Below are 26,786 nucleotides of genomic sequence, written 5' to 3' on the forward strand. Positions count from 1 at the left end.
CCACATGGCATGAGACAAAGGCCCTAACGCAGTTAACAGGCTCAGAGAAGTGAAATGATTTGTCTGTGATTTCGCAGCTAGCAAGTGGAAGAAACATATTCTGATTCCAACATGCATGCTAAAAGGATGAAAAGTGAAACAAGCGTAGAGATCTGCATCAGAAGTGGCACCATGTGGTCTGTGCCGAGTGCCAAGGGTAAAGGCAGGGAATGCTGTGGGAGTGCAGAAGAGCTGGCTCTGGCTTTGGCTGGCGATGGCAACTTCCAAGCCCTTCTCCCCGTCATATTCAGGCCACCATCCCTAATCCCTCCCCACATGCTTTCCTGACTTGACCTCAGAATCCTTCACAATACCGACTCCAAGAACTGCTACCACTCAGCAGGAGTCGAAAAGAGATATAAAGCTTATTTGCATTGGTGTTCTGCCCTACCAGCTCTTTGTGGGGGAAAACCCCTGATCTGTAACCTCTGCGGATTTTTAAAATATATTCCTACCATGGCTGATTTTAAGGTACCAATGGTTTAACATCATTCACAAAATTCTCAAATATTGAACAACCAGTGAGAAGGTAGGAGCTGCCTCCACACATCATTGCCTATTGCCATCCCTGGCTTTCTTAGGACAAGACAGTGTGGATTTGGGGGAAGGCTCCATGGACCATGCAGGACTTCAGCTGGGCCTTAGCTTGAAAGGTGGAAAAGGAAGAAAAGCATTCTGTGTAGAGGAAGTAGCTTGGACAAAGCACAGAGACATGGGCATGCTACAGGGAACAGCTGATGGATATGGTAGCTGGGGGTGGGAAATGGGGCTCAGAAGGTAGGCTGGGGCCTTCAGAACAGGTTTGAACACAAGGTTCCAGAACTTGCATTCTAACCTGAAAAGAGTGAATAGAGCTTAGGATAAGTTAAACTTAGGGCTAAAAGCAACTTCAAGGTCATCTATGCAAGAAATCTCATCTGGACTCTGCTTAAATACTTCTGTTGACTGAGTGCTCACTACCTCCCAGGGGAACCCATTCTTTTGATGAATAATCACTGCTGAGCTGGGCTATTTTTGCAAGTGTGTGGGCTGTTAATATGTATGTATGAGTAGAAAGTTTACTACATGATGCTTTAAGGTCATGAGAAGTTTGAGCCCCAGGGAAACATGTGTGACAGTTTCATTTACTTGCAGCCCTCCTAGGATGTTTTAATCATAACCTGACATGTCGAGGTTTACTTATTAAACATAGGAGACTCGGTCATCAATACAGATAGTCTAGGTCTAAATTAGGACCCATGCAGCCCGAGGAGTAACTCTCAGATACTGCATTGTCTGATTTATCGCCCACTGGTCTAATGAGTATTTCCCACATATAGATCTAATAGAGTTTGCTATTAATAGCCATCTGCCCTGGTTAAGTCTCAAACCTTGTAAAAAATTGAACTGACACTTTCTAATGACTGGCTTTCCAGCAAGTTACAAATTACAGACACTGCTTATGCAGAACCATTAAACATAGATTAAACATAACCAGATGTTTTCTTTTCACCAGCCCCCTTCTGTCCACTGCCCCTCTCTTTGCCTTACTCTTGATTCAGCTAAGAAGTCGACCAATTAATGGATTAGATTGATCGTATTAGCAGTTCTGTGGGTAAATTTGTTGGCCTCATGTATGTGAGAAAGACTTCAAAGATAAGACTGTCTTGTTAGAGAAGCTCAGAGTTCATTTCGGGGGTAGGGTAGGGGGAGCAGCTCTGGCACCCTACTCCCCACAGAGGGCCAGGACTTGGGGATGGGTTCCCCAAATCAAGCACCTCCCAGAGGTAGGAAAGAAGAGGCTGGGCAGCCTGCTTTTCAAAAAGCTGGAGCCTGAGCTGCAAACAGGTGAGATGCATGTCACCCTCTTGGCACTGGAACTTCCTGGAAGAGAGCTAAGGTTTCTGCCAGGAGAAGCACAGGGCCCCAAATCAGCCAGCCTGCCATAGCTACTAACCATGGCCCTAGGACAGTCGGTGAGGGTTCCCATTCCTACCTCAAAGATGAGGAAACAGAGAATTTGCTCAAAGGCACTTAGCCAGCAAGCAGTACAACTTCCTGGTTGTGTGACCTTGGGCAAGTTATTTAACCTGCCTCAGTTTCTCATCTATAAAGCAGAGTTAATGATAAGGCATAATAATGAGACTATATAATAGTATTCCAAGAGTAAGTGAACTAAATACAGGCATACCTTGTTTTATTGTGCTTCACAGAAACTGCATTTTGCTTGTTGTTGTTGTTTTTACAAATTAAAGGTTTGGCTGGGTGCAGTGGTTCACATCTGTAATCCCAGCACTTTGGGAGGCCAAGGCTTGAGGTCAGGAGTTTGAGACCAGCCTGGCCAACATGGTGAAACCCTGTCTCTACTAAAAATACAAAAATTAGCCGGACGTGGTGGCACGTGCCTATATGGGGAGGCTAAGGCAGGAGAATTGCTCGAACCTGGGAGGAAGAGGTTGCAGTGAGCCGAGATTGCACCACTGCACTCTAGCCTGGGCAACGTAGCGAGACTCCATCTCAAAACAAAAAAACCAAAGGTTTGTGGCAACCCTGCCTTAAGCAAGCCCTGTCGGTGCCATGTTTCCAACACCATGTGTACACTTTGTGTCTGTGTCAGCATTTTTTTGCAATAAAGTGTTTTTTAATCAAGGCATGTACATTGTTTTTTAGACATAAGGCTATTACACACTTAATAGACTACAGTATAATATAAACATAACTTTTGTATGCTCTGGGAAACCAAAACATTTGTGTGACTTGCTTTACTGCAATATTCACTTGCAGTGGTCTGGAACCAAACCCACATCTCTGAGGTATGCCTGTATTTGTGAAGCACATTGAACAGTGTCTGGTGCATTTAAGTGTCATGCGTATGTTTGTTGAATACCTAAAGAAAACTTAGACCTAAATCCAAGGCTTTGGACTGGAGAGTCTGGTCCACCACGCTGCCTGTATTATTTGTCTCAACTACCAATCATGTCCAGGAGAGGTACTGAGTAGATTCAGATCCTAGCCACTAGCGGCCCACAGTCTGGCTGGGGACGAACTACCAATATGAGGCAGTGTGGTATAAAGCAGAGGGTTTCAACCCAAGATGTGAGAGACCTGGGCCCTAGGGAAGTCATGTATCTTCAAGAATCAACACCTTCCCATCATCCTCTGTGCTGTTCTCCAGGATCGACTTTATTTTGTGGTGATGGGGAACCCACTGAGGCTCTCTGAGCAGGACATAGGAGTGCCATGAAGAAAGCTGTGCTTTAGAGAGCTCGAGCTGCAGGAAGCAGGTGGGGGATGAATTGCACGGGGAAACAAAAGGTTAAATGCTCAATAAATACTCAAACCTAGTCCTAAAAGAGCTTTGCAGCCTGACTGAGGAAACCAGCTCTTCCTCCAGGGACCAAGGAGTGACTCCTCCAGGAAGGCCCGTGACCAAAATCCTCCAAGTGACTCAAATTGGAAATACCAGTGATGGAGAGGGCCTTGTGAACTCAGGAGGGCTTTCCTGAGGAAGATGTTGAGCTGAGAGGCTTGAGCGACAGGTCAGAGGAAAGAGGCGGGCAGGGACAGACATTCAGGGCTGGTCCTCTAACAGTTAAACCGCAGGCAGGCCTGCCACATGGCATTTGTCCCTCTCTGTCCAGCTGTACACATTCTCTACCCTCGTGGTTGTGGAATCATGATGTTGGTGAAAGTGGTAATGGAAAGCAGAAGGCTGTGGAACAGTATGGGGAGCACTGGACTGTGAGTCCAGAAGTATAGTGCTCAGCCTCCCACTTCTCATCTGTGAGACCTAAGTCAGGTGATTCTACCTCCATGGGCCTCAGGCGGTTCTTAAAGGCATTAATAATACAGCCTTCTGAAGAATGCAGCTGTAGGCATGAGAGGGGCAACTCATTTATGTGCAGATGGAGAACGGTGATGAGGGTACCAAGGCGGGCGCGGTTTCAATCCAGATCCATGACCCCCGAGTGATCGTGGCTGTGGCTTGGGAACTTCTAGGGATGAGGCTGTGGGTGGAGGTCAGAGGAACACAGGTGGGAAGATGGGTGCCAGGCTGCCCTGTGCCCACAGTGTGTGCTGGAGGACACTTTGGGCAGGACTGTGCCCAGCTCTGCTCCTGTGTCAACAACGGGACCTGCAGCCCTATCGACGGCTCCTGCCAGTGCTTTCCTGGATGGATTGGCAAGGACTGCTCACAGGGTAAGCTGCTGCCGCCTGGGAATGCCCCTACCTGCAGTCAGGCCCAAAAATTCTCCCTTTGTTGCCCAAAACCTCTCTGCCCTGGTGCCTCCACTTCCAGCGATGAAATCTCCTTCTGCATGTAGGAATGAGCCCCATTTAGCTCTATACCTAACATGATGGATTATTAGGATTGATCATTGGTATTAACTGCTGGTATCAAAGGTATTGATATTGTTGATAGTACCATTAATGCTATGAATTCTGAGACTTAACACTCCATCAGCACCCGCACAAGAAGCAGCCCCTGAGTTTGGATGGGGAAGAGGAGGGGCAACAGCATACTCGAGTTTGAGAGTAGGGAAGTGAGATGAGGCCAGGGCAGCCACCTCAGGAGGGTACAGTGCCCTCTGGGTGGCCCATGTGAATGTCGTCCTTAAGGCTGTTCATGTAAAGTGCACCAATCTGATGTGAAGGGAACAGCCCCTCTCCAGAAGCCCCCAAACTAAGGACAGAGACCCTGTGGAGCTCCTTGTCTGATGGGTGAGACCTAGCCAGTACCCTTGGGAAAGTCCTAGTTAGATGGCTGAGGGAATTTCCATTCTGATGAGGAGACACAGGCTCCATTGTCAGGAGCTCACCAACTGAGAGAAGAGAGCTCCTGCCCTAGGAAAGTCCCCATTCTCATGGGGAAGCACACACAGTACATACACGGTAATCCACAGTGTTTACCTGCATGCTCCAAATCAGTCCCCTGAGAGGGGAGTGATAGAGCCCTGCTGAGTCAGTCATCAAAGACTTGGAGAGTGGGCAGAGAATCTGGGCTTAATGGGAATCCTGGGTAACTAATCCAAGAAGTAAGTGCAGGAATTCTGCGAACAGTGCATGAAGCCCCTGAAAGCCAGGAAATGTCAGCCAGGTCCATCTTGGCATCTTGGCTCTGACATGTACTCCCCCTTCTTCTCCCTCTCCGTCTGCCCCTCTCTGCCTTCCCCTCACCCTCTGCATTTCACCAACATCCCAGCTTGCCCACCCGGGTTCTGGGGCCCCGCCTGCTTCCACGCATGCAGCTGCCACAACGGGGCGAGCTGCAGCACCGAGGACGGGGCCTGCCACTGCACCCCTGGCTGGACTGGACTCTTCTGCACACAGCGTAAGCCCCACCTCCTGGTCTCCCAGCCACTTAGAATACCATGCTGCAGCCTACTGGCCACTGTGGGCATTGTCCAGACCAGCAGGGAGGGAGGAAGGAAGGCGGCCCCAGGACTGGTACCTGACTCCTGCCCCATGAGAACTGAGGAACTCTGCAGGGGCAGCTCCAGACCTGACTGGATTCAGGGGACTGACAAGCCCAAAGTCCTGGAAGGTCAGGGCTGCAAGGTACCCCAGCAATCACCAAGACCAGACCTTCCTTGGACTGTGGGGCCCAGAGTGGGGAGGAGCAGCCTGTGTCCACACAGGAAGTAGACCCTAGCCTGGCCTGTGGTTCCAAGGTCCCTCTGTCTTGGAAAGGCAAAGATCACCTTGCCCCTACTGCTTCAGCATGAAGATCCTGAGCAGGAAGACAGCTCTGCTGCAGGGTCTCACTAGTCTTCATCCTATGCTCAGCAAAAAAAGAGACAGAAGACAGGTCTGGTTCCCGCTGCACCCCTTGTCCCCACCCAGCAGCAACTCTCGTGACTGGAAATCCTGTTTCTCTAGGCTGCCCAGCAGCATTTTTTGGGAAGGACTGTGGGCGCGTATGCCAGTGTCAGAATGGCGCCAGCTGTGACCACATCAGTGGCAAGTGCACCTGCCGCACAGGCTTCACCGGGCAACACTGTGAGCAGAGTAAGCTGCCCTGACCCCAGATCCTGGGTGATGCTGCTGGGCCCCAGCCTCCTGCAGAGGATACCTCCCACTTCAAGGTCCACTCACTCAGGGCTCTGTACCCCTTGGTCCCTTGACTTTGGGGACACCGTCCAAGGAAAAATGCTGAGGAAGGTCATGCCTACATTATTGTTTGAAGAATTTCTCCCTTCGGTTGTGGGTGGGCACGGGGGTGCATTTAGGGCAGAGGTCATAGCAGGTAATGAGAGCATAGTGGGAGGCAGGATTTTTTTTTTATCATTCTTTAAAGTCCCTATGGCACTCAGATTAGGGCATGGCAGGTGGAAGATACTGCATGAGGAGGAAGTAGGGGTGAGTGGGCCCTGCTCTCTCCTCCTCTGTCCCTGCGTCCCCCACTCAGTGCTATAAATGCTCCTCAACAGGAGCTAAGGCAATAGGCTTCACTCAGTGGGAGGCAGAACAGGCTTATTGCCATAGCTGTCTAAACATGGAATGGAAGGGGTGGAGAGTGAGTGGGTTCTCTACCCTAAATCTTTGTGCCACACAGGATGTGCCCCAGGAACCTTTGGCTATGGGTGTCAGCAGCTATGTGAGTGCATGAACAACTCCACCTGTGACCATGTCACCGGCACCTGTTACTGCAGCCCTGGCTTCAAAGGAATCAGGTGTGACCAAGGTAATACACAGGTGGCAGAGCCCCTGGGCTCTGTGCAAAGGGCCCCATGGAAGCTCTAGGGAGATTCCAACTCGAACAGCTGGATTTGATGACACTTCCCTTTATTCACATTTGTGAGGACAGCAGGAATAGGGTGGGCTGCAGAGGCTCCACATGCTGGAGAGGCATAAGGAGCAGGCAGTCTCTCAGTCACATCCTCCCTAGACTCACCCTTGGCAAGTTTCCCATGAGCCAAGCAAGGGTAGCCACAAGCTAGTACTATGGAAAGGCCACCAGACCAAGTTAGAATATCTGCCAAGTTCTAGTTCTGCCTTACCCGCTAGGTGTCCTTGGGTAGGTTATTTGATTTTGCTAGGCCTGTTACTCCACATGCAAAGTGGGAAGAGTAGATTAATCGTCTTCCCCCATGACACAAGGTTACTCTGAAGGCCAAGGAGCCCAAAGGGGCTCGACCTTGGTTCTAGCACTACAGTCGGACAACACCTCATAGGGCCTAAAGGGGATGGAGTCCCAGGGTCCAGTTGTGAGAATCAAGTTGAGACAGTATGAGTAAGAGACTCAGCACGGTGCCTGGCCCATAAGTGAACACTCCAATAAATGCTGGCTTTGTTATATAAAAGCCTTTATAACGTGCTGCAAACATGTTGGTTCTAGATGGGGGATGAAAATGGGCTCTCAATTATTCACATTATAGAAAAGGAGCCACAAGACAGATTTCCGTTGCATTCTGAGGATAAATCACTGAGAACAATATTGCAGCACATTTACCTCCCTAGTGATGTTGGCCAGCTCAGTTCAGCCAGCAGCCAACAGTCAAGGAGAAGTCTAGACACTGTGGGCCTGGCAGGACAGCCTCCTAGACTAAGCATCAGCATGGAGGGTGGGGGCAGCCCTCACATACATAACCAAGAGGGGTCCTGAGGGCAGTAATCCTGGAAATAATAGCACAGTACTTAAGAGCTTTCCTTGCCAGTCTATCACTTGGTGCTCACAACGACTGGGGAGGGTGGGGTTATTGTCCCCATGTTACAAATGAGCAAGCCAGGGACTCTGAGCCACACAATTAGGAAGCAGGGAGAGGAGCTGTGTTCAATTTTTCCTGACTCCACCAATTACAGGTTATGTAATCTTGGGCACATTACCTAACCTTTTGATAAATTGGTTTTTTCACCTGTGAAAGGAAAATACTAATCCCTTCATAGGGCTGAAGGGTAAATGAATTAATATCTGCTAACTCATTTTTGGAACAGAGTAAAATAATATTGTTTCACATCCACAGTCACAATTGCTCCTTGTCATGGCCCTGGGACTCCATCCCCTTTAGGGATGAAGGCACAGTGAGGGCTGGGGGTAGTCACGTAGGGACTGAGGAATTGGGCCAAAGCCAGAACCAGGTCTCCTAACATTAGAGGGGTTACAGGCATCTGAACTCAGGCCCAGGAGACCTGAAGCGCAAGAAGGCCAGCCCCAGGCTCAGGCCCTCCCTCTGCCCGCAGCTGCCCTCATGATGGAGGAGCTGAATCCCTACACCAAGATCAGCCCAGCACTGAGTGCAGAGCGGCACTCGGTGGGTGCTGTCACAGGCATCATGCTCCTGTTATTCCTCATTGTGGTGCTGCTGGGCCTATTTGCCTGGCATCGGCGGCGGCAGAAAGAGAAGGGCCGAGACCTGGCTCCCCGTGTCTCCTACACACCTGCCATGAGGATGACCAGCACCGACTACTCCCTCTCAGGTAAGGGCCATGTTCCTGGCCTCCCTCCTCTTCCCCTCCACACACACATACCCCAGGAATGGTTGTGCCTGTAGGGTTGGCTGCTGTGGCTGAATGTGGAAGCTCAGTCTCCCCTAGAGTGACAGTGGGGATGGGGAGCAGGAGCTTACCTAGAAAAGATATCTGGGGTTCCAAGGGAAAATCGTTTCCTGAGTCCCTAGCTCTGAGCAGCTATGGTTGGGAGCCTCCTGCCATTTTCCCAGAGCTTCCCTATCCTTCTCACCAGCCTTCAGCCTCAGGAGCATCCACACTAACCAGTCACTTTCCTAAGCTCTCCAGGGGACCGTCTCCCCAACCTGATGCCTGTACCACCTCAGGAGGCTAGACCTTGGAGCCCAGTGCCCAGAGCTTGTCCATTTCTGTTTCCCTGGTGAAGGCCTCAGGACAACCCTCCTTCCCAGTTCCCAGTTAGGAGGGTCCTATTAGTACAGTGGAAGGGGATAGTACCTGACTTAGGGGAGGTCTGAAAGTTTGGACAATGTCCCTCTGGCAAGTGTGCCAGAGCCCAGTGCATCCATGAATGTGGTTAACAGCTCCAATAGGCATTTTATTTGGGAGTCTGAGTGGGGTCAAGGTGGGGCTGCTGGGCGATATCCTTCCTTTCCCCTGAACCCTGGACTGCTGCCTTGGAAATAAGGTTTTTTGCTTCATATTGGCTAAACAGTAGAGGCCAAAATGCTCTGAAATTGCCCTACAGTCCTGGGCTATGCGAGGCTGAGCCTGTCTGGGTGAGCACAAGGTGACAGCTCTATCCAGGTTGCTCCATGGCACTTGGCTCATGGCTCATCTGCAGCCTCCTGCATCTTGTGCTTAGAAAACCCAGATCACTTCAGCCCATTCCTGCTAAGTGTTGCCTTCTGTATGTCCAGCTTCATGCTAGGCACTGCAGGATAGACAGAGGCAGGCCAGTGCACACCATGCCTTCAAGGAGCTCCTGGTCTACATGCCACACTACAGCCAAAGCAGACATCCCCCACACAGATTTGGGGATTTTCTACGACTATACTGCGAAGGTTGGCTAGGGTTTCCTATGCCATTCCTCTGGTATTCCCCGGCCCTATGGAGAGGTTCTGGAATCCTTAGGAGGGAAGAGTGGAGTCAGGAGTGAGGTTCCCTTTATGATCTCATTACCAGGATGTGACCCTAGAAGGAAGCAGGCGAGTCCAGCCCTAAATAGGGACTCAGGGACATGTAAGGCTATCAAAGCAAACATGCCCCATCCAGGCTCCAGTTGATGGTGCCTCCCCTTGGCACAGGTGAGCCTATCCTGCATTCTGCATGCTGCAGGGAGGGCCAGCGTAAGGGAAGGAGCAAATCAGGCTCTCCAGATTTCAGAAGCTTGGGGGATGGGGTACTTGCCTGTTTGTCTTTGCAGGGCTCTCTCAAGGCGCCCAGCGCAAGCATTAGTACTGGGGGTATCTCATGCCAGGGGCAGGGGTATGATGGTATGTGGCACCTTGTTCTCTTCCCAGATTTGTCTCAAAGTAGCAGCCATGCCCACTGCTTTTCCAATTCCAGCTACCACGCACTGGCATGTGGGGCGCCTGCCACCAGCCAGGCCAGCACTCTGGACAGGAACAGCCCCACCAAGGTACCTGATTCCCCAGCCCCCACTCACTGCCCTCTCATTTAACCCTCACCTCTGCCCAGGAAGGAACTGCACTCCCCCCACATGGAGGGTCCATGTAGAACTGACCACCAATACATTAAAAGCAACCCTGCGATCCAGGGTACACGTAAACACTCTGTGAGGCATGTAATGGAGCCAGCATGTTATGTGGAGCCAAGTGCCATGTAACCAACCCACAGCATCACTCAGTTTATACTGAGTGCATATACCCCTGCACCGTGTGTGTAACCAACTGGTACCAAGTCATGTAATCATGTATTAGCTTTATCACCTATAATCATGTAGACACTTTTGCCACATGTCAACATGGAATCAAAACACTAGACCACCTTGTAGGCCGGGCACAGTGGCTCACGCCTGTAATCCCAGCACTTTGGGAGGCCGAGGCGGGCGGATCACAAAGTCGAGATATTGAGACCATCCTGGCCAAGATGGTGAAACCCCATCTCTACTAAAAATACAAAAAATTAGCTGGGCATGGTGGCATACGCCTGTAGTCCCAGCTACTTGGGAGGCTGAGGCAGGAGGATCGCTTGAACCCGGGAGATGGAGGCTGCCGTGAGCTGAGATCACGCCATTGCACTCCAGCCTGACGACAGAGCAAGACTCCACCTCAAAAAAGAAAAAAACAATCAACAACTAGACCACCTACCACAAATCACTGCAGTATGCTACCAACACAATGTGTGAAACTGGCATATTATAGAGTAACTACTGTTACTCAGATAACCACCTAACAATGTTTCTTTTATCTGAACATATCCATTTCATCAGTACCCACTCATAACCATTTGTTGCAATGTGAATCAACAAGGGATGTGGAACCCAAACTTCAGCTACAGCCAGTGTTCTGTGGACAGTGAGTTCTGTAGGTCGTCATGGCAGGTGTGCACCCTTCTGGACAGGACCTTCCCTGACAAGCTTCCAGCATAACCCTAGCTGTTGGCAAGATGTCCTCTTACAGTCACAGGCCCTTGGGCAAGGATGTCTCAGCACCTATGTGTAGATAATACATAGGGAGCTCCCTTAATGTGCCCGGACCCATACCAGGCAGAGTGGGAAACAAGAAGTGAGGAAGAACAGCCCCCAAGGACAGGTCTGAGAGGCTCATGCTGCATACCTCTGGACCCCCACCTGTGCCTGTGCCCATAGACACAAAACAGTGGGGAGCGGGGCCATGGTGGGAGTGGGAATCTCAGGACTCCTAGCTTCCCATAATATCCATTCAGGGACAAAAGCATGGCTTTCACGGTCCAGGGCTATGCCCTAGAGATCTAGGAGTCCTTTCTTCCCTGTCTGTCCCATGGAGAATGACCATCAGCCTACAGACCTGGTCCAGCAACAGTAACATAGATACTATACAGCCTCAATGGCAACCACTATCAAGCCACACCCCAAGGCCACTCTCAGCCTCCATCCACCCTCTTTTGGTAAGGGGCTGGAATTACTGCAGAGTAGCCAACTTGGTGACCCTCTGGATCACCTCAGCCTAGGAGCCCAGAGTGGTTCTCTATGGTTAAGGACCACTCAGCCTAACAGGGCATCTGCAGCAGAGGCAGGCAGCTGTGATGACATGGAAAGGACATGGCACTGGGAACTGAGACCTGAGTTCCAGACACAGCTTTGTCACTGACTCGTGTGTGTTCACGAGCAAGGCACACAAGTCAGGACTCAGGTCGCCATCTGTGAAATGACCATCCTTGCCTCATATGAAGGGCAGCTGTGAAAATGCGGAGAAAGGAAGGACTACAATATAAGCCTCAAGACACTCTGTTCTGAAGCTTTCCTTTGGCACAGGAAAAGGAAAATCTCCCATTCAGCCCCGATCAGGATCAGGTGGCAGAGGTGACAGTGATATTGCAGGCAGCCTCAAGACTTCCCTCTGTGCTGGAGATGGCCTCATGCTGCAGCTGAGACATCACCAGAGGCCCCTCTCCTAAAGCTCAGCCCCACCCCCCAGCTAATCTGCTTCCTCTGTCAGGGCCAGCTTGGCTCAAGCTACCCCAGGAGGCCTGGGAACCCTATAACTTCAGCCCAACAGCTGGGGTGGGGTATGTTCTCTTCCCACTGGCATCAACCACACCATGGTGGCCTGTCATGGAACACCTAGCTCACCCTTTCTCTCAACGGCCTAGGACCCAGGTGGGTCAGGATTATTACAGGGTGCGTGCACTGAAGCTACGCAAAGTGAAGACTGGGGAGGGGTACCTGGGGCACTAGATATTAACTGGCTCTCCTACTCTCCAAACAGCTCAGTAACAAGTCCCTTGACAGAGACACGGCAGGCTGGACCCCCTACAGCTATGTGAACGTGTTAGGTCAGTAGTGGTTTGAGTCTGGTCCCCACCATCATGTCCCACCCTATTCTTCTTCTTCCATATTGAGAGGCACCCAGCTTGAAGGGAAAGGGTTATGAGTCCTGAACATGGTTTCCCCCAGGGAGAAATTTTGGCTCTCACAAGCAGATGAAGCCCAAGAATCCCTTTCCATTACTATATTAGGGCTAAGTCCCTGCTATGACCCAGGGCCCATAAGGGAGAAAACCAGGGCCAGGATGTAGGGATTCCGGATGGAAGCAAAAGACACACTCACCATCTGGATAGCAACCTCTGTTTGACCCAGACCCTACCAAGGTGCTCCTTTCAAGGGCTTCTTTCCCCTGCCTCCTCCCTGGTGGAGGAGCGCTAAGTCCTGCAGAGGGAGGGAGAAAGGGAAGGAGAGGCGAAACAAGGCAGATGACCTTGGCTCTAGCAGAGCCCCTGGCCCCTCTGGATGCTATACACAGAGGCCCCCAAGTCCTCCCAGCCTGCCTCACCCTGACCCTGGCCCACTTGTGTACTTCCTACCCCCTTCCCCTGCCATACCAGGGCCCTGGGAATAATGGCTCCTCCCTGTCATTCCTCTCACTAGACTCCCATTTCCAGATCAGTGCCCTGGAGGCCAGGTACCCGCCCGAGGACTTCTACATTGAACTTAGACACCTCAGCCGCCCCGCTGAGCCACACTCACCAGGTTAGACCCCAGCCCTACCCTCCACTCCCTCATGCCAGACCAGACCCAGCACCTGCCCTAATCCCCATCCCTGCACCTTGACCCCCACCCTATGGTCCCGGAACTCTCCCTTTTAAGCCCTCTTCCCTCCCAACATGTCTACTAGCTCAATCCCCTATCTAAAGATGGAAACCTGTCTGGATCTTCCCCATCACCCATTCTGTTCCCACAGTGAATGGTGGATGTGGACAAACGGGCTACTTAGAGTGGAGAAGATACAACAAAACTGCCCTCCCTACAGGCCACAATACACAACCCTACACCATTCAAAAATGACTTGGGGATGGCGACATCTTTGGGGTTCTCTGGGCCCTGTTGGAGTGGATAACAGGGAGTTAGCTCTCTGACCAATAAAGTCCAATGTCTCCCAGAGACTCCAGAAACCCCAGTGGCCCAAGCCAAGCTTTCTCAGATCACAGGGTAGGGTTGTCAAACAGGGATCTGGAGAGGCTGGGGCAGGATGTATCAACCAACATCATCTGTACTCATGTATTGAGTACAGCCTGGGCTGAAACCTGGTGGCTTGGGAGACACACACACAAGAGACTTGGAAAGTTAGCCCTGAGATGGGAACGTGTGGGTAGGAGTTACAGAAGGTATCATGGGAATAAGTGCAATGAATGAACAGAGAATGTGGCCTCCCTACAATGTGGCTCCTCTGGGGCACCCTGGGGCAGGGCCTTGGTATACCAGACAACTCTAGGCCTGACCTCAGGCTCTAGGTGGCTTCTGGAACTCTAAGGAAACTGAGCTGCTCTACCAATCCCTGCAGGTCCCTGGGTCCAGTAACACTAGGAAGGGTGAAGGTTCTGAATTCATCTGCCCATTGAGCAGGCATGGGCTGCATGGACCCTGCGCCTATACTCAGGAGGCTGTGTTATTAGTTGTGGGTCCCCTGGACAGTATCTAGGGCATTTAATAACCCCACCAACTACAGTCTCTCCCATTCCAGCATATACATACACACAGCCCCACCACCACCACCCTGTATCTCTTTCTACAAGGGAGCATCCTCTGAGCTAGGCCAGATTTCTCCCTGCTTTACAGATCTCACTCTTCAACTAGTGTAGCCAGAGCACCATGTGCTGGCATTTGTCTTAGACCCAGGCAGGCTGGTGTCCAATGAGAGAGAATACTTGGAGAGATCTGGGCTCTAAGTGTAACTCAGCTTCTCACTTGCTAGTGTGGTTTTGGATAAGTCACTGTTGCTCTTTGGGCCTGTTCCCTGTTCTATAAAAAGAAAAAGTTAATACCCTAGCCACCTTCCCTCAGGGAGGGCAAAGGAAGCCCTTGTCTGGCATAAAGTGCTGAACTAATGCCAGCATATAGGCAGTTGCAGGCATGATTCTGAAGGACACAGGTACCTATACGCCTTTCAGAAAAAATAGCAAATTTGAGGCCGGGTACGGTGGCTCACATCTGTAATCCCAGCACTTTGGGAGGCTGAGGCAGGCGGATCACGTGAGGTCAGGAGTTCAAGACCAGCCTGGCCAACATGATAATACCCCATCTGTTAAAAATACAAAAAAATTAGCTGGGAGTGGTGGTGCATGCCTGTAGTCCCAGCTACTCAGGAGGCTGAGACAGGAGAATTGATTGATTGAACCTGGAAGGTGGAGGTTGTAGTGAACAGAGATTGCGCCACTGCACTCCAGCCTGGGTGACACAACGAGACTCCATCTCAAAAAAAAGAAAGAAAAATAGCAAACTTGAAAGAAAAACTTGGGCCTGGTTCTGCCATATCTCTCAGTAATATGTGGAAGGTAGGCAGATGGGAATAGACTCTTTCAAATTCAACATGGGAACTCTATGTAGAGGAGCTATAGCAACAGGATGGTCTTCAGTGTCAGAAACTGGGAAGAGTCAAGGAGAGTCAAACTGTATTTTAGTAAGTACTTGCTGCAGGCCTTGCTTGGTGCTGTGTCCTCAGTTAAAAGCTAGAAGAAAAAATTGCTCTGACTTTGAGCCAGAGTCATTACTGTCCCAACCTAGAAATGCCAAACAATTTCTTTTCTGGGATTACCAGCAGCAAAGAACCCAAGCTTAGTCCCTGAAGCCTCTGGCTGAGGCTCAGGGCCATCATGCATTGCTGGAGCCTAGGAAAAAACTGACAGCCGAAAGGTAGAAAGAAATCCTTGGGCTGAAAACACTGGTAATCCTTTTCAAAAACAATTCTACATTATGTGCAAATGGCCCACCCCAAAAAATGAGTAACTAAGAGAACTGGCTATGGGAGGGAATGTCTGTACATCCTACAAAGATGACTAATCAAGAACCTCAGCCACCTGTCTCCCTCTCTTTCTCTCTGGCTACCCTCAGATAAGCCTTGGATCCAGGAGAGGACAGACAGGACCAGAGCTGAGAGGTGATAAATACTGTCTTCAAACCCATGCCAAATTCCAACAGAACTGTGATTTGTAATGTCATACAACTTTCCCTCAAGCTAAGAACTGGTTCTGCTTCATCCCTTATCTTATACCCTTGGAGCCTGGAGTTTCACCTGCAGGGAATGGCATCAGAATGGCCTTTTATTACTTCCTGAAAGACATTTCCCTAGGGTGAACGTTAAAGGGAAGGAGTGCTGAATATGCCGGGGGTCACTGTAGCTTATGAGCCTTTTACGAATTCCTATAATCAAAACAATTTCAGGTGGATTAAACCCCCAGAATCATTTTCTAGCAATAAACAATTATTTATTTTCTGGGTAGGGGAGAAGGGGGGGAAAGCAAGAAAAAAAAAGAACACAAGCAGTCTAAGTAAACCTCACCCCCATATCTTCTTTCCTTACATGTTATTTTTACACAGGTGTTTGTGGAATGGATAGACGTCAGAACACATACATTATGGACAAAGGCTTCAAAGGTAGAGTATCCAATCCTGATGTCTTATTACAGAGGGCTTAGCAAGATAAAGAGTGCAGATCTGAAATGGCCAGGAATTCCACTTGAGAGAAACTGCGTGTGCCTGCCCCCACAGAAGGTTAAAAGACCACAGGGCTTGGGGCTGCTGGGTAGCTTTGCCCAGGAGGAGCAATCATAATAATAATGAATTCATCTTTCGATTTCAATTGCACCTGCTTAGCAAATGCTTGTGGGTTTTTTATAGATGCCAACTAAATGTCTTCGGAAATGTAAAGCGTCATTATCCAACCAATTAGTACGAGTTAAGTTGATTATAAAATCTGAAATAAAGTTGATCTACCTGCCCCAGAGGCCTCCTGTCATTGCACTAGCAAGGAATGCCACCCTGCACCTGCTGGCTTTCTGGGGGCACAAGGAATGAAAATGATACGCAGTGTTAATATTGTATGGCACTCCAACCTCAAGAGATCTCTGCCTCCAAGAGCAGAGAAGCCAAGACAAATCCCTAACACATGGGAACTGCAAGTTGGATCATCCCTCTAGGAAGTCTACAGGTGAAGCCAAAGATGAAAGGTCAGGTCCTGCCCTAGGTTTAAATGCCGGAATGTGTGAAATAGGGGGCTTTGGAACTCTGTCACTTGCCACTCTGTTGCTTATTAACTGTGACCTTAGACTGTGAGCTTTCCAAGGCTCAGTTTCCTCATCTGCAAGGTTGGGATAATTTTGCCTGTCCTATTGTCTAATGCCTGTCCTACTGTCTAACAAGGTTATCATGAGTAACCAATAAAATCACAGATGGGAAGTGTTTTTTGCATACTGTAAAGGTGGTACTAATGTAATGGGGCTATTCTTTTGTCTAGGAGGTCTATTTAAAACAGCTTAAGGCCGAGCACAGTGGCTCACACCTATGATCTCAGCACTTTGAGAGACCGAGGCAGGTGGATCACTTAAGGTCAGGAGTTCAAGACCAGCCTGGCCAACATGGCAAAACCCTGTCTCTACTAAACATACAAAAATTAGCCGGACGTGGTGGCACACACCTGTAATCCCAGCTACTTGGGAGGTTGAGGCACAAGAATTGCTTGATCCCAGGAGGCAAAGGTTGCAGTGAACCCAGATCATGCCACTGCACTCCAGCCTGGGCAACAGAACAAGACTCTGTCTCAAAAAAAAAAAAGTGCTTAAGCCAAACAGATATGACAGCAAAAGTCCCAGTGAATATCCTAAATCTAACAGTGTACCAGAATCACCTGGAAAGCTTATTGAAAATACAGATGTTCACACCCCATCTCCTCAAAACTCTGATGCAGATCTAGAGTGGGGCCCTGGAATCTGCATGTGTGAAGAGCACCCTCAGGGTATCCTTATGCAGCTAATTCCCCAAACACTGGTCTAGACTGACCCAGATGTCCCTGATTACTGTTCTAGTCTTTCAGACCTAGCTTTACATACACCAAGACACAACCATTCCCTAACCAAGAACAGCTAGTCATCTACAGTCCTTTTGGGGAGAGATGGTTATTAGATGTGGGGTAAGCTCAGGGTAGGGGGTGGTGGTAAGTGCTGCATTCTGAACAAGAGAGCACTAAGGCTGGGTCACTATCGGCCTTTGTTAGGATATACACAGCCCAAGAGAACTGTCTGAGGACAAAAGGTCATCCCCAGGCAGCCAACAGACATTACTCCCTTGGAAGCATTATTGTGGCAATTTTCTGTGTGTTTTGACTTAAACTATCCAAATGAGGAACAGTAGGTAAGGCTGAAAACAAAGAACAGTTCTATTTCATGACTATGACCTGGCACCTCAGTTTCTTTCTCAAAAAGGTATGAGGATTGGGCAGAAAGATCTCTAAGGGCCTTTCTAGCTCAAGACCACACATGACTCAAGCATGAATAAACTCAGGACCAGAAACCCCAGTAACTGAACACACAACTTTCCTATACACTGTGTTGTCCTGTACATTGTGATTAGGGTGGTTACTTTCAGATTCGCAATCATACATGTAAAACAAAGCTCAGGAAAGCAGTGTCTCTGCCTCAGCATACATTGCATTCTTATTTTGTAGAATCATATATCTGACCTCTGAGTGCAGGAGAGGGCACAGCAGGCAGCCAGCCAAATCTTATTTTACCACTCTGGCTACAATCATCCTTTAAAAAGAAAAGAGAGCTATGTAAGCAAATGTACCAGCAGGTGTTGGGGACCAATACATCAGAATAAGAGAACTGAAAAAGAGGAAAATATAATGTCACAGTTCAGAACTTTATAGCAATACTTACCAAAACATGGAATAAATCCCACTAATTGGCTAACGCCCCCCCCCCCCCATAAACATTTAATAAGCTAGTCTGTAGCACAAATGAAACTAGTTCCTAAAACTACTGGGCCAAACCAAATCAGAACTACTAAGAATTAAGACTCTCAGTGTTCTCTGAACTCAGTGGGAAAAAGCCCTAGCCTAGGAGTTAAGGAATGTGGGTTGTAGTCCTAGTTCTTGCTGTATGGTGCTGACTAGGTCACAGCACTGTTTTCTGGGTCTTGGTTTCTTCTACTATAAAACGATGGGGCTGTACTAGCAGCATCTCTAAGGCCCTTTCAAGCTCTGACATTCCAAAAGCCTTAGTCAATGCCTGCCCTTTCCCCTGTTACTTACTGAAGAACTCCACTCACTGTCATCCTGGCGGTTAGGGGAGACCACTTACACTGCTCCACACCCTTCTATTTCCCCTTCTCCACCCAGCACAATGATTCTGCAACAAACTGCCTCGTGTTCAATTCCTTGTCAGCCATTTCAAATTGCTATTCTCTATTGCCTTTATGATGCTGCAATCCTTGAGCCCACTGTTGCTGCCACTTTCCCCACCTGTGTGCTCCTTGCCATCTAACTTCCAAGTCTCTCTTTGCATAAACTTGGGCTCTTAGGTAGTTAGGAGCCCAATGACATCCTGAAGATTACTTTTTAAAGCCAGTGTTCTGACCCCAAGACCTCCTCCTCCTCCTATCTCTCAATCAAGAGAAGGATGCTAATTTATGGCCCAGGAAGAGAAGAGGCAGTGTGGCCTTCTATCAGTAGTAGCAAGCCAAGAAGCAAGAGATGGATATTCGGTGCCTGGGTTTTTCCCTGACAGTTAAGTTGGGCCTTAGCTTAGTGGAGGTTAGCATGCCCCTAGAAGCCAAGGTGGGCTCAGATCCCACACACAAGGTGGCCCTGGAAAGTCACTGCCTCTCTCTGGATTTGATGCTCCCTTTATAAAATGAAAATGTTTAGTTCATCTCAGAAGCCCCCTCTGTCTCTGATAGTGTATGACTATATGGGGAGGCAGGAACCAGATGAGAGCAAATGCCAGGGCATTACAGGACCAAGCCGCCAATCCTGATGCAAATGATAAGCCTTGGAGGAGTGACTCCCAGAGCTTGGGTAGCCTGGGTTGATGCTTCCTCTTTCTTTGCAAAATGCCCTGAAGGGCTGGGACTGGGACGGGGGTGGGGCTATAAAAGGATGAGGAAGTATCTAAGAGCAACTGGTTATTCTTCCACTCAACCCTGCCCTCCCCTCTTGCAGGCAGGTGGATGACTCAGCTGGAGAACAAAGTGGCTTCCTGAGGTGGAGTTTCCAGCTTGCCCAGCCCTTCCCCATTGTCCAGTCCCAGTAGAGATGGGGTACGGATGAGTCCATAATTCAACACCCTTTTCTCATCAACCAGCCAACACACACATGCACTGCTCCATCCTCTGCCCCTGTATGGAAGATACTTGCCCTGAGCTTAGCCCCTCCCCACAAACATCAACTTCTCTTTTATCCATTTAGGATCATCCCCTGCTCCAGAGCCAACAATTGATTCCCCCAAACTTTAAAGTAGCCCTAACTTTTCTGGTGAAAATGAGAAGAGGCACTGTCAACTGGCTGAGGTTCTTTTAGGCATTGAACTTCAAGGCTCTCCTACTGCCCTAACTCAGTCATGGGATATCCACAAAAAACTTAAGAGCTTAGCCTTTTTCTCTCAGCTGAGCTTGGCCCCACAGATGAAAGACATTCCTTGTTAAGGGTAAGGTGGAGCTGCTGCAGATAGTTTGCCTTTAGAGATACGGACAGGAGCCCTGGATAACAAGACATGTAGTGAGGGAAAACATCTTGATTGGTATCAAGAGAAGATAAGGGTTGAGTCCTGACTATACTATTTACTAACATTAGGAATTATATTAGCAAATTTTCTGAGCTTCAGATTCCTCATTCTAAAGTAGAAAAAAGTCCTTTCTGCCCAGCCCTATTCACAATGTAAGAAGTTTCAAATGACCTAATTGGAATGAAGACTATACGTGCTACATAAAGTGGTTATTCCTCACATGTTAAAAAATATGCAGTTGAGACAGCTGCAATAGCCTTTCTTTAAATACTAGTCCTCAGCTTCCAAACCAGAAGCTCTGTGCCTTATTGCCTTACTCCTTGGCTGGTGAGTTCAGAGAACCCAAAGTGGGACAGATGGGCCATGCTGGGGTTCTTGGACTTACCACCACTTCCTTGTACTAAAAAACTACCCTCTAAGGGGCAAATTTATGTGGCTTGGGCAGGTCACAGTCAAGGGCCCAAGCAGCTACGTAGAAATGAAGTCGCCTGTGCACATGGGGTCTCCGTACACAGATGTGCCATCCTTGTCGACATCTAATAAAAATATATATGAAGTTGGTAGGTGTCTCAAATAAGTAACTTAGTGAAATCGGGGCAATAGCGCAGCATTTGAAGTAAAAGTCAACCAGCATCTGGGCCTGTCTGGCCTCCCTTTAGGCCTTGCTGGTGCTAGCTGAGATCGTTCAGTGTCTTGCAAGGATGTTTTCTCCTTCTCTCTCGAGTCATATGCTAAAGAGGCCACAATCTTAAGACGTGACTAAAGCCAACATCCCTCCCTACTTCTGGGCTAAATTGTGATGGAAAATGCTGAGCCTGGTTCTACACAGTTTGCTCTGCTACTGATAAGCAGTGTGATCCTGAGGAAGTCAATTTCCACTCTAAATCTCATAAGCAATGACTTCCTCAATAAGCAATAAGAGGAGGAGGAGAGAGATAATTATTACTCTACCTATACCATAGAGTGTTGTGTGAACACTTGAAAGAATGGGTGAACATATTTTTGTACAAGATTGAGGAAATACTACCTGCTGAAACAAAGATCAACAGAATGGACATCTACCTTAACAGAAAAGTAAATCCTCTTCCAACCAGTTGCCTTTTATGGGAGATAAGACTACTTGTGGTGGCACTACATCTAGCTACTTTGGCCATATGGAGTGTTCTGCTTTCAGGGTCCCAAGGTACATCTAAGTCATCCATTGAGTTACATTATCACTTTCACTTTTTACCATTACTCTCACAAATTGGAGACAGCATAAATAGCAGCCCAAAATGCAAACTGTGGTAGTTCTAGTGACAGATCATCCAAGAATTTCACCATCTGCTACTTTCACAGAAATTTAGTGCTGAGACGCCTTTTAGATCACTTCTACCAACTCAAGCAACGCAGTGCTTGTGTCTAGATCCCTTGTCTAGCAGAGCCTCACAGATGAAGGTCAGAGCTGCTAGATTAGAGTTTACTGCTCTTTCCAGACAAATCCTGCCTTGCCTGGGACTATCTGCAGGAGGCAGTGATCCTTCCCAAAAGGAGAATGGTACAGAGGCTGAAAGAGGGAATCCCCTTTCCTTCCGTAACTCCCAGTCACTAAAGAACCCTTCTTCCTCCAGTGAAGCTACAGTACCTCATTTCATATTTGGAAACCAGCCTGCATCCTTTTGTACTCTGAAGTCTTGGGGATGGTACAACTATACAACTGAGAGGTGGCAGGAGAGGAAGCATGAGCTCTAGTATCAGAAAGATACTGCTGAAATAGGTTTCAGTTAGCATTGACAAGAACAGGGGTAAGCAACCCAAGAACACGTTACAGGCTTGCTAGAAAACAGGAACTTTCCAAAGGCTAGCTTAAGACAGACGTGCTTTTTACACCTCAATTACACTTCGGTCTACCCTATTCTGATGAGCTCCTGGAGGGCAGGGATACTGCTAAGAGTCTGCCACTTATAGGCTGTCAAATTGCTGACATCTGTGCTGAAACATGCATGCCTACTTCTTCTGAACCTAAGCTTCTCAGTCATCGAAAACAATTCAAGCCAGGTGTGGTGGCACGTACCGATAATACCAGCTACTCAGGAGGCTGAGGCGGGAAAATCACTTAAGCCCAGGAGTTTGAGACCAGCCTAGGCAACATCTCAAAAAAGAAGAATTCACAAGAATATCATCACAGAAAATGCACAGGCCAAGGAGTCCAAAGGCATGGATTCAAGTCTTGGCACTGCCATTTACTAGCTGTGTGACTTTAGCTAAGTCACTTCATATCTCTGAGCCTTCATCTCATAAAATGCAACTATCAGCAATCCTTGCAGGAATTTACAAAAATTAAATACATGTCAAAGCATATTATGCATATCTTGAATTATAATACCTGACTACTAAAAACAAAAATGTTCCTCTCCTCCAAAAACGTAAGTTTATTTGGAAAAAGAACTCTGCCTACCTGGGAGAGCACTTCTCAGCACATTTAATAAGTAAATAAATCTTGGATTATCCTGGCTTTTCCAGCCCTAGGATCCTGAAGGCACATAAACTCAACTGCAGTCTGCTTCTGGTATTAACATGAAGACTTGTATTCTTGCTTGTCCTAAGAAATGTCTCTTGCCTTGCAGATTACATGAAAGAATCCGTGTGCAGTTCTAGTACTTGTTCCTTGAATAGCAGTGAAAACCCTTACGCCACAATTAAGGACCCACCCATCCTCACCTGCAAGCTTCCAGAAAGCAGCTATGTAGAAATGAAGTCGCCTATGCACATGGGGTCTCCGTACACAGATGTGCCATCCTTGTCGACATCTAATAAAAATATATATGAAGTTGGTAGGTGTCTCAAATAAGTAACTTAGTGAAATCAGGGCAATAGTGCAACATTTGAAGTAAAAGCAAGCCCTCTCCACTCACCCCATCTTGACCACACATGAGGATGTGCTTTTAAAGGCATCTCTAAGGTGAACTGTCTTTCCTAGGACTACCCTCCTAGCTAATGCAGGAAGTCAAATTATTGTACTAACTCTGCTTTAAAATACACCAGGACTAGTATGAAGCAAATACTGGGGGTGGGAAATGGGAAATCTTTTGTTGCTTTTAAAGGCATCTCTAAGGTGGACTGTCTTTCCTAGGACTACCCTCCTAGCTAATGCAGGAAGTCAAATTATTGTACTAACTCTGCTTTAAAAAACACCAGGACTAGTATGAAACAAATACTGGGGGTGGGAAATGGGCGCACACGCGCACACACACACACACTCAACTGATTGTTGATACATATCTCATTTTAAAAAAGAAAGCAATCAGAGACATTGACAAGTCTCTAAATCACCTTCTACCTTCTCCCAGTTTATGTCCCTGGGCTCACTGGTAAGACTCCTACCTCTAGGATATTTTAAATCCTTTGGTGTTGACGAGAGGCTTGGATGTTGACAGCACATTCGCTTAGTTTTCCATCTCCTGAGCAAGCCTCAGTCCTAACCCTCACGTATTTGTCATAGATTTATAAATCCCTAGCTCCTTTCCCCAAGTTAAGTAGAACTCTCTTCCTCTCCAACAAGGCAACCAAAGCTAATCTGTTCTCTGAACTCATTTTTCACTATATTTCTTAGAGCCCACAGTCAGTGTGGTCCAAGAAGGTTGCGGTCATAACTCCAGCTATATCCAGAATGCATACGACCTACCTAGGAACAGCCATATTCCTGGTCATTATGACCTCCTCCCAGTAAGACAGAGCCCTGCCAATGGGCCGTCCCAGGACAAGCAATCTTAAGAGGGATAAGCTTCTCTCTTGCAGTGTGCTCTACTGAATATTCTGACTCTGAAAGAAGACAATCCCTTGACTTGAAGTAATGGTACAGACTCGCTCCAGCTGCAAGTTAGTTATTACGTTCACCTGGAACTAAAGAAGAGCGTCCAGGTGGGACTGGGATAATTGTTCAGGGAATTGTGTTCTCAAAGGCAAATCCTATCACCCACTCAGCCCCAAATGCCTTGGATTATATGATTTTTAAAACATTTTAAGATATAGCTACTCATCAACATCAGCTAAATACAGCTGACATATATATTTATATTTATCTGAAACGTGATATTTTAAAAACATGTAGGTTTAACAAACCTTCCTAGGACAAAAAGGAGACTGGGGACGGAAGAGGATTACTTTAAAGCACCTGAAACGTATATGTACTTTTGGTTGCTGTTACCATCAACATCTGTTTTATTACCGAAGACAATTAGTACATAGACATCAACTGTTCTTAGAACAGTCTTAAAATATCTGTACATATATGTTTGGTCCATCAAATTACAACAGCCAAGATTACAGAATCTATGTAGTCTAATGCTGACAACTTCCATTTTAAAAAACAAGACTTTTCTTCTGCCCCCTAAGTGATAGGTTTAAACACACATAGACACACACACACACGTTTCCAAAGTGCAGCAGTGTCTCTTTCAGTCTACAACAAGATTCCTAGGGCAGCTTTATCAAATTTTGCCAATTCAAAGTTCAAGGACATTACAAGTTAGTCCTGGCTTTGTCATATCTACTTAGTCCCTCCAACACCTGAATCATTCCATGTAAAACAGAGCTCTAAGATGATCCTTTAAGTAAGCAGTCATAGACTGGTCGGGATTAAGTATCCCTAAAGACGGCTAGTTGGCCTCCTCATTTTATTTGGTCAGCATCCCTTGACTCAAAAAGAGTACCTGCTTTCAAGTTCTTCATAAATCTTGAGACTGACATAGTATGAAACCTAAAAGTATACAGGAAATTGGACAAATGTGGATACAGCAAGTTTACACTGCTTAAAGTACATTATTATGCTTTTTGAAGGAACTAAATGATCAAAAAAAGAATGGACTGTAACCAGTTGCTGTACCGTGATGTAAAAATGTTACTGTAAACAGCATGAGGATATGAAGTCCTCCCACCTTCTATCTTAAAACTACTACTTACTGAGCTAGCCCAATATGCATTACAATGAGCCAATGCTCCAGATCCCAGTATTCAGATGTGTCTATACCTTCCACTATGAACATAGATAAACTAAGGCTCAGATAAGTCCAAATGAAGTCAACTCCCAAGCCCTAAAGAGAAGTTTCTCACAAGAATTAAAACCAACAAGGCAAACCTAGGAAGCTAATGGCTACTCCTGTACCACTCTATTCACTGGTACAGTCCAGCCAGTAAAAAACACTTCCAAAAAGATATACAAAAGAGGAACTAAATGACTGCAAAGCTGGAATACTGCTACAGGAAGTATGAGAGTTCTGAAACCCTTGATAGAAACTGGAAGCTTGCCATGGAACACAATACTTTGGGCAATAATCAGAAAAAGCAAAAAAATAAATAAATGAGTACATCTCCCCTTCCCACGTCACTCAAGGCATAAGCAAATTTTACTGTTAGAGGACAATATATAATACTTACATGAATGCTGCATGTGTGCATGGGAGCAACTGATTAGCAATAGTAAATTTACTTTCCAAAAAAGCCTTATTAAAATATAAATATTAGAAAATTACTTTGTAGACCCAAGTAAATCTTTCTCGTACATATGTAGAAAGAAATGTAGGTAAGCAGCTTACCTCAGTATTTCAGGGCAGCAAGTGTTTGTGAAGCAAGGATGAAGAAGCATGAAGATGTCAGATCAGCAAGGAGAAACTTCCAACTCAGTCCCAGGTTTTCTCTTCTTCCCTTATCCTGCATGTATAATAACTGCTGCCTGGCAAACTGCAAACAAGCAGCATCACTCAAGTTTGAAGTTTTGCCCCTTTTGTCAACTATCCTCTGGGCAAAGGTATTCAGCAAGAGGTGGAATGGCTAGGCACTGAATCAAGAGATTTCAGTGTTACTCTGGTCAAGTTAGTTGCCCTCTCTGGGCTCCTTTTTTTTCTATGCATAAAAAGGGGAGAAGCAGAGAGTGGGAAGACAGCTCTACTAACCCTTCAGCTCTAGCATTCCATGACTTTTTAAGGAAATGTAATACAAGTCAAACCAGGCAATAGAGAGGAGAAGGGAAAGGCAGAGGGTGTGATTATGGTGACAACAGCTGCCTTCACCTATCGAAGAGTTATCAGTAAAAGACATTTCAATCTTACAAAGCAACTGTTAGAAACTTCTGTCTAACACCATCACAAATAGGTTCATGGTCAGCCTAAACATGTGTACTGTGCATTTTATGGGTGACTTTGAAAGATCTGTTCAATTATTTTTCAGAAACTAAATTTTCAAAAAATTAATATGTGTACAATTAAAATGAATGAAAGAAAAACCATTATTGTACAGTGGTATTAACGAGACTATGAAATGGCAATACTTTTTTAAATCACAGATTTGTAATATATATGTTCACTGTGCAGAGGGATTGTACCTTGTACAAAATAAAACAAATTTCTCAAACTAATTTAACAAGAATGCCTACTGTTGTATCACAAATGGAAAACGTGTTTATAATCTACACCTTAAGTTTAAGGGTAGAACTAACCTACATCCTGCTTGGGCACTTTAAACAGCTGGAAGAATGAAAATTATTCTAGTAGATGCTTGAAAATAAGTGAAAAACTTGTATCAAATTTTTGACAGAGGAGTCTCTTTCTTTAAAGTAATGAATGTGAGCACCGTATTTTATTCATGTTCAAAACTTATTTAAAAGTCTC

The 26,786-nt window shown here is 47.1% G+C and overlaps 1 protein-coding gene across 10 annotated transcripts in view; it reads left to right on the plus strand.

The window, feature by feature from the left end:
- MEGF11 (multiple EGF like domains 11) overlaps positions 1-26,043 on the plus strand; it is a 373,960-nt gene extending 347,917 nt beyond the window's left edge. For 3 of the 10 annotated variants that reach the window (XM_032175096.2, XM_058427321.1, XM_032175095.2), the window contains 11 exons: positions 4,090-4,218; positions 5,222-5,350; positions 5,899-6,027; positions 6,575-6,703; positions 8,200-8,436; positions 9,948-10,066; positions 12,357-12,423; positions 13,016-13,117; positions 15,962-16,018; positions 22,749-22,955; positions 23,735-26,043. In XM_032175096.2, the coding sequence (XP_032030987.1) occupies positions 4,090-4,218; positions 5,222-5,350; positions 5,899-6,027; positions 6,575-6,703; positions 8,200-8,436; positions 9,948-10,066; positions 12,357-12,423; positions 13,016-13,117; positions 15,962-16,018; positions 22,749-22,955; positions 23,735-23,895 (1,466 nt within the window). In that variant the 3' untranslated portion in view covers positions 23,896-26,043. Of the gene's footprint in view, positions 1-4,089; positions 4,219-5,221; positions 5,351-5,898; positions 6,028-6,574; positions 6,704-8,199; positions 8,437-9,947; positions 10,067-12,356; positions 12,424-13,015; positions 13,118-15,475; positions 15,522-15,961; positions 16,019-22,748; positions 22,956-23,734 lie in introns of those variants that run through there. The other 7 variants (XM_058427322.1, XM_058427326.1, XM_058427323.1 and 4 more) reach the window with 6 other exon arrangements.
- The last annotated feature ends 743 nt before the right edge of the window (positions 26,044-26,786 follow it).

The sequence above is a fragment of the Hylobates moloch genome, unplaced genomic scaffold, assembly GCF_009828535.3.
Source record: "Hylobates moloch isolate HMO894 unplaced genomic scaffold, HMol_V3 SCAFFOLD_14, whole genome shotgun sequence".
In the NCBI taxonomy this organism is placed as follows: domain Eukaryota; kingdom Metazoa; phylum Chordata; class Mammalia; order Primates; family Hylobatidae; genus Hylobates; species Hylobates moloch.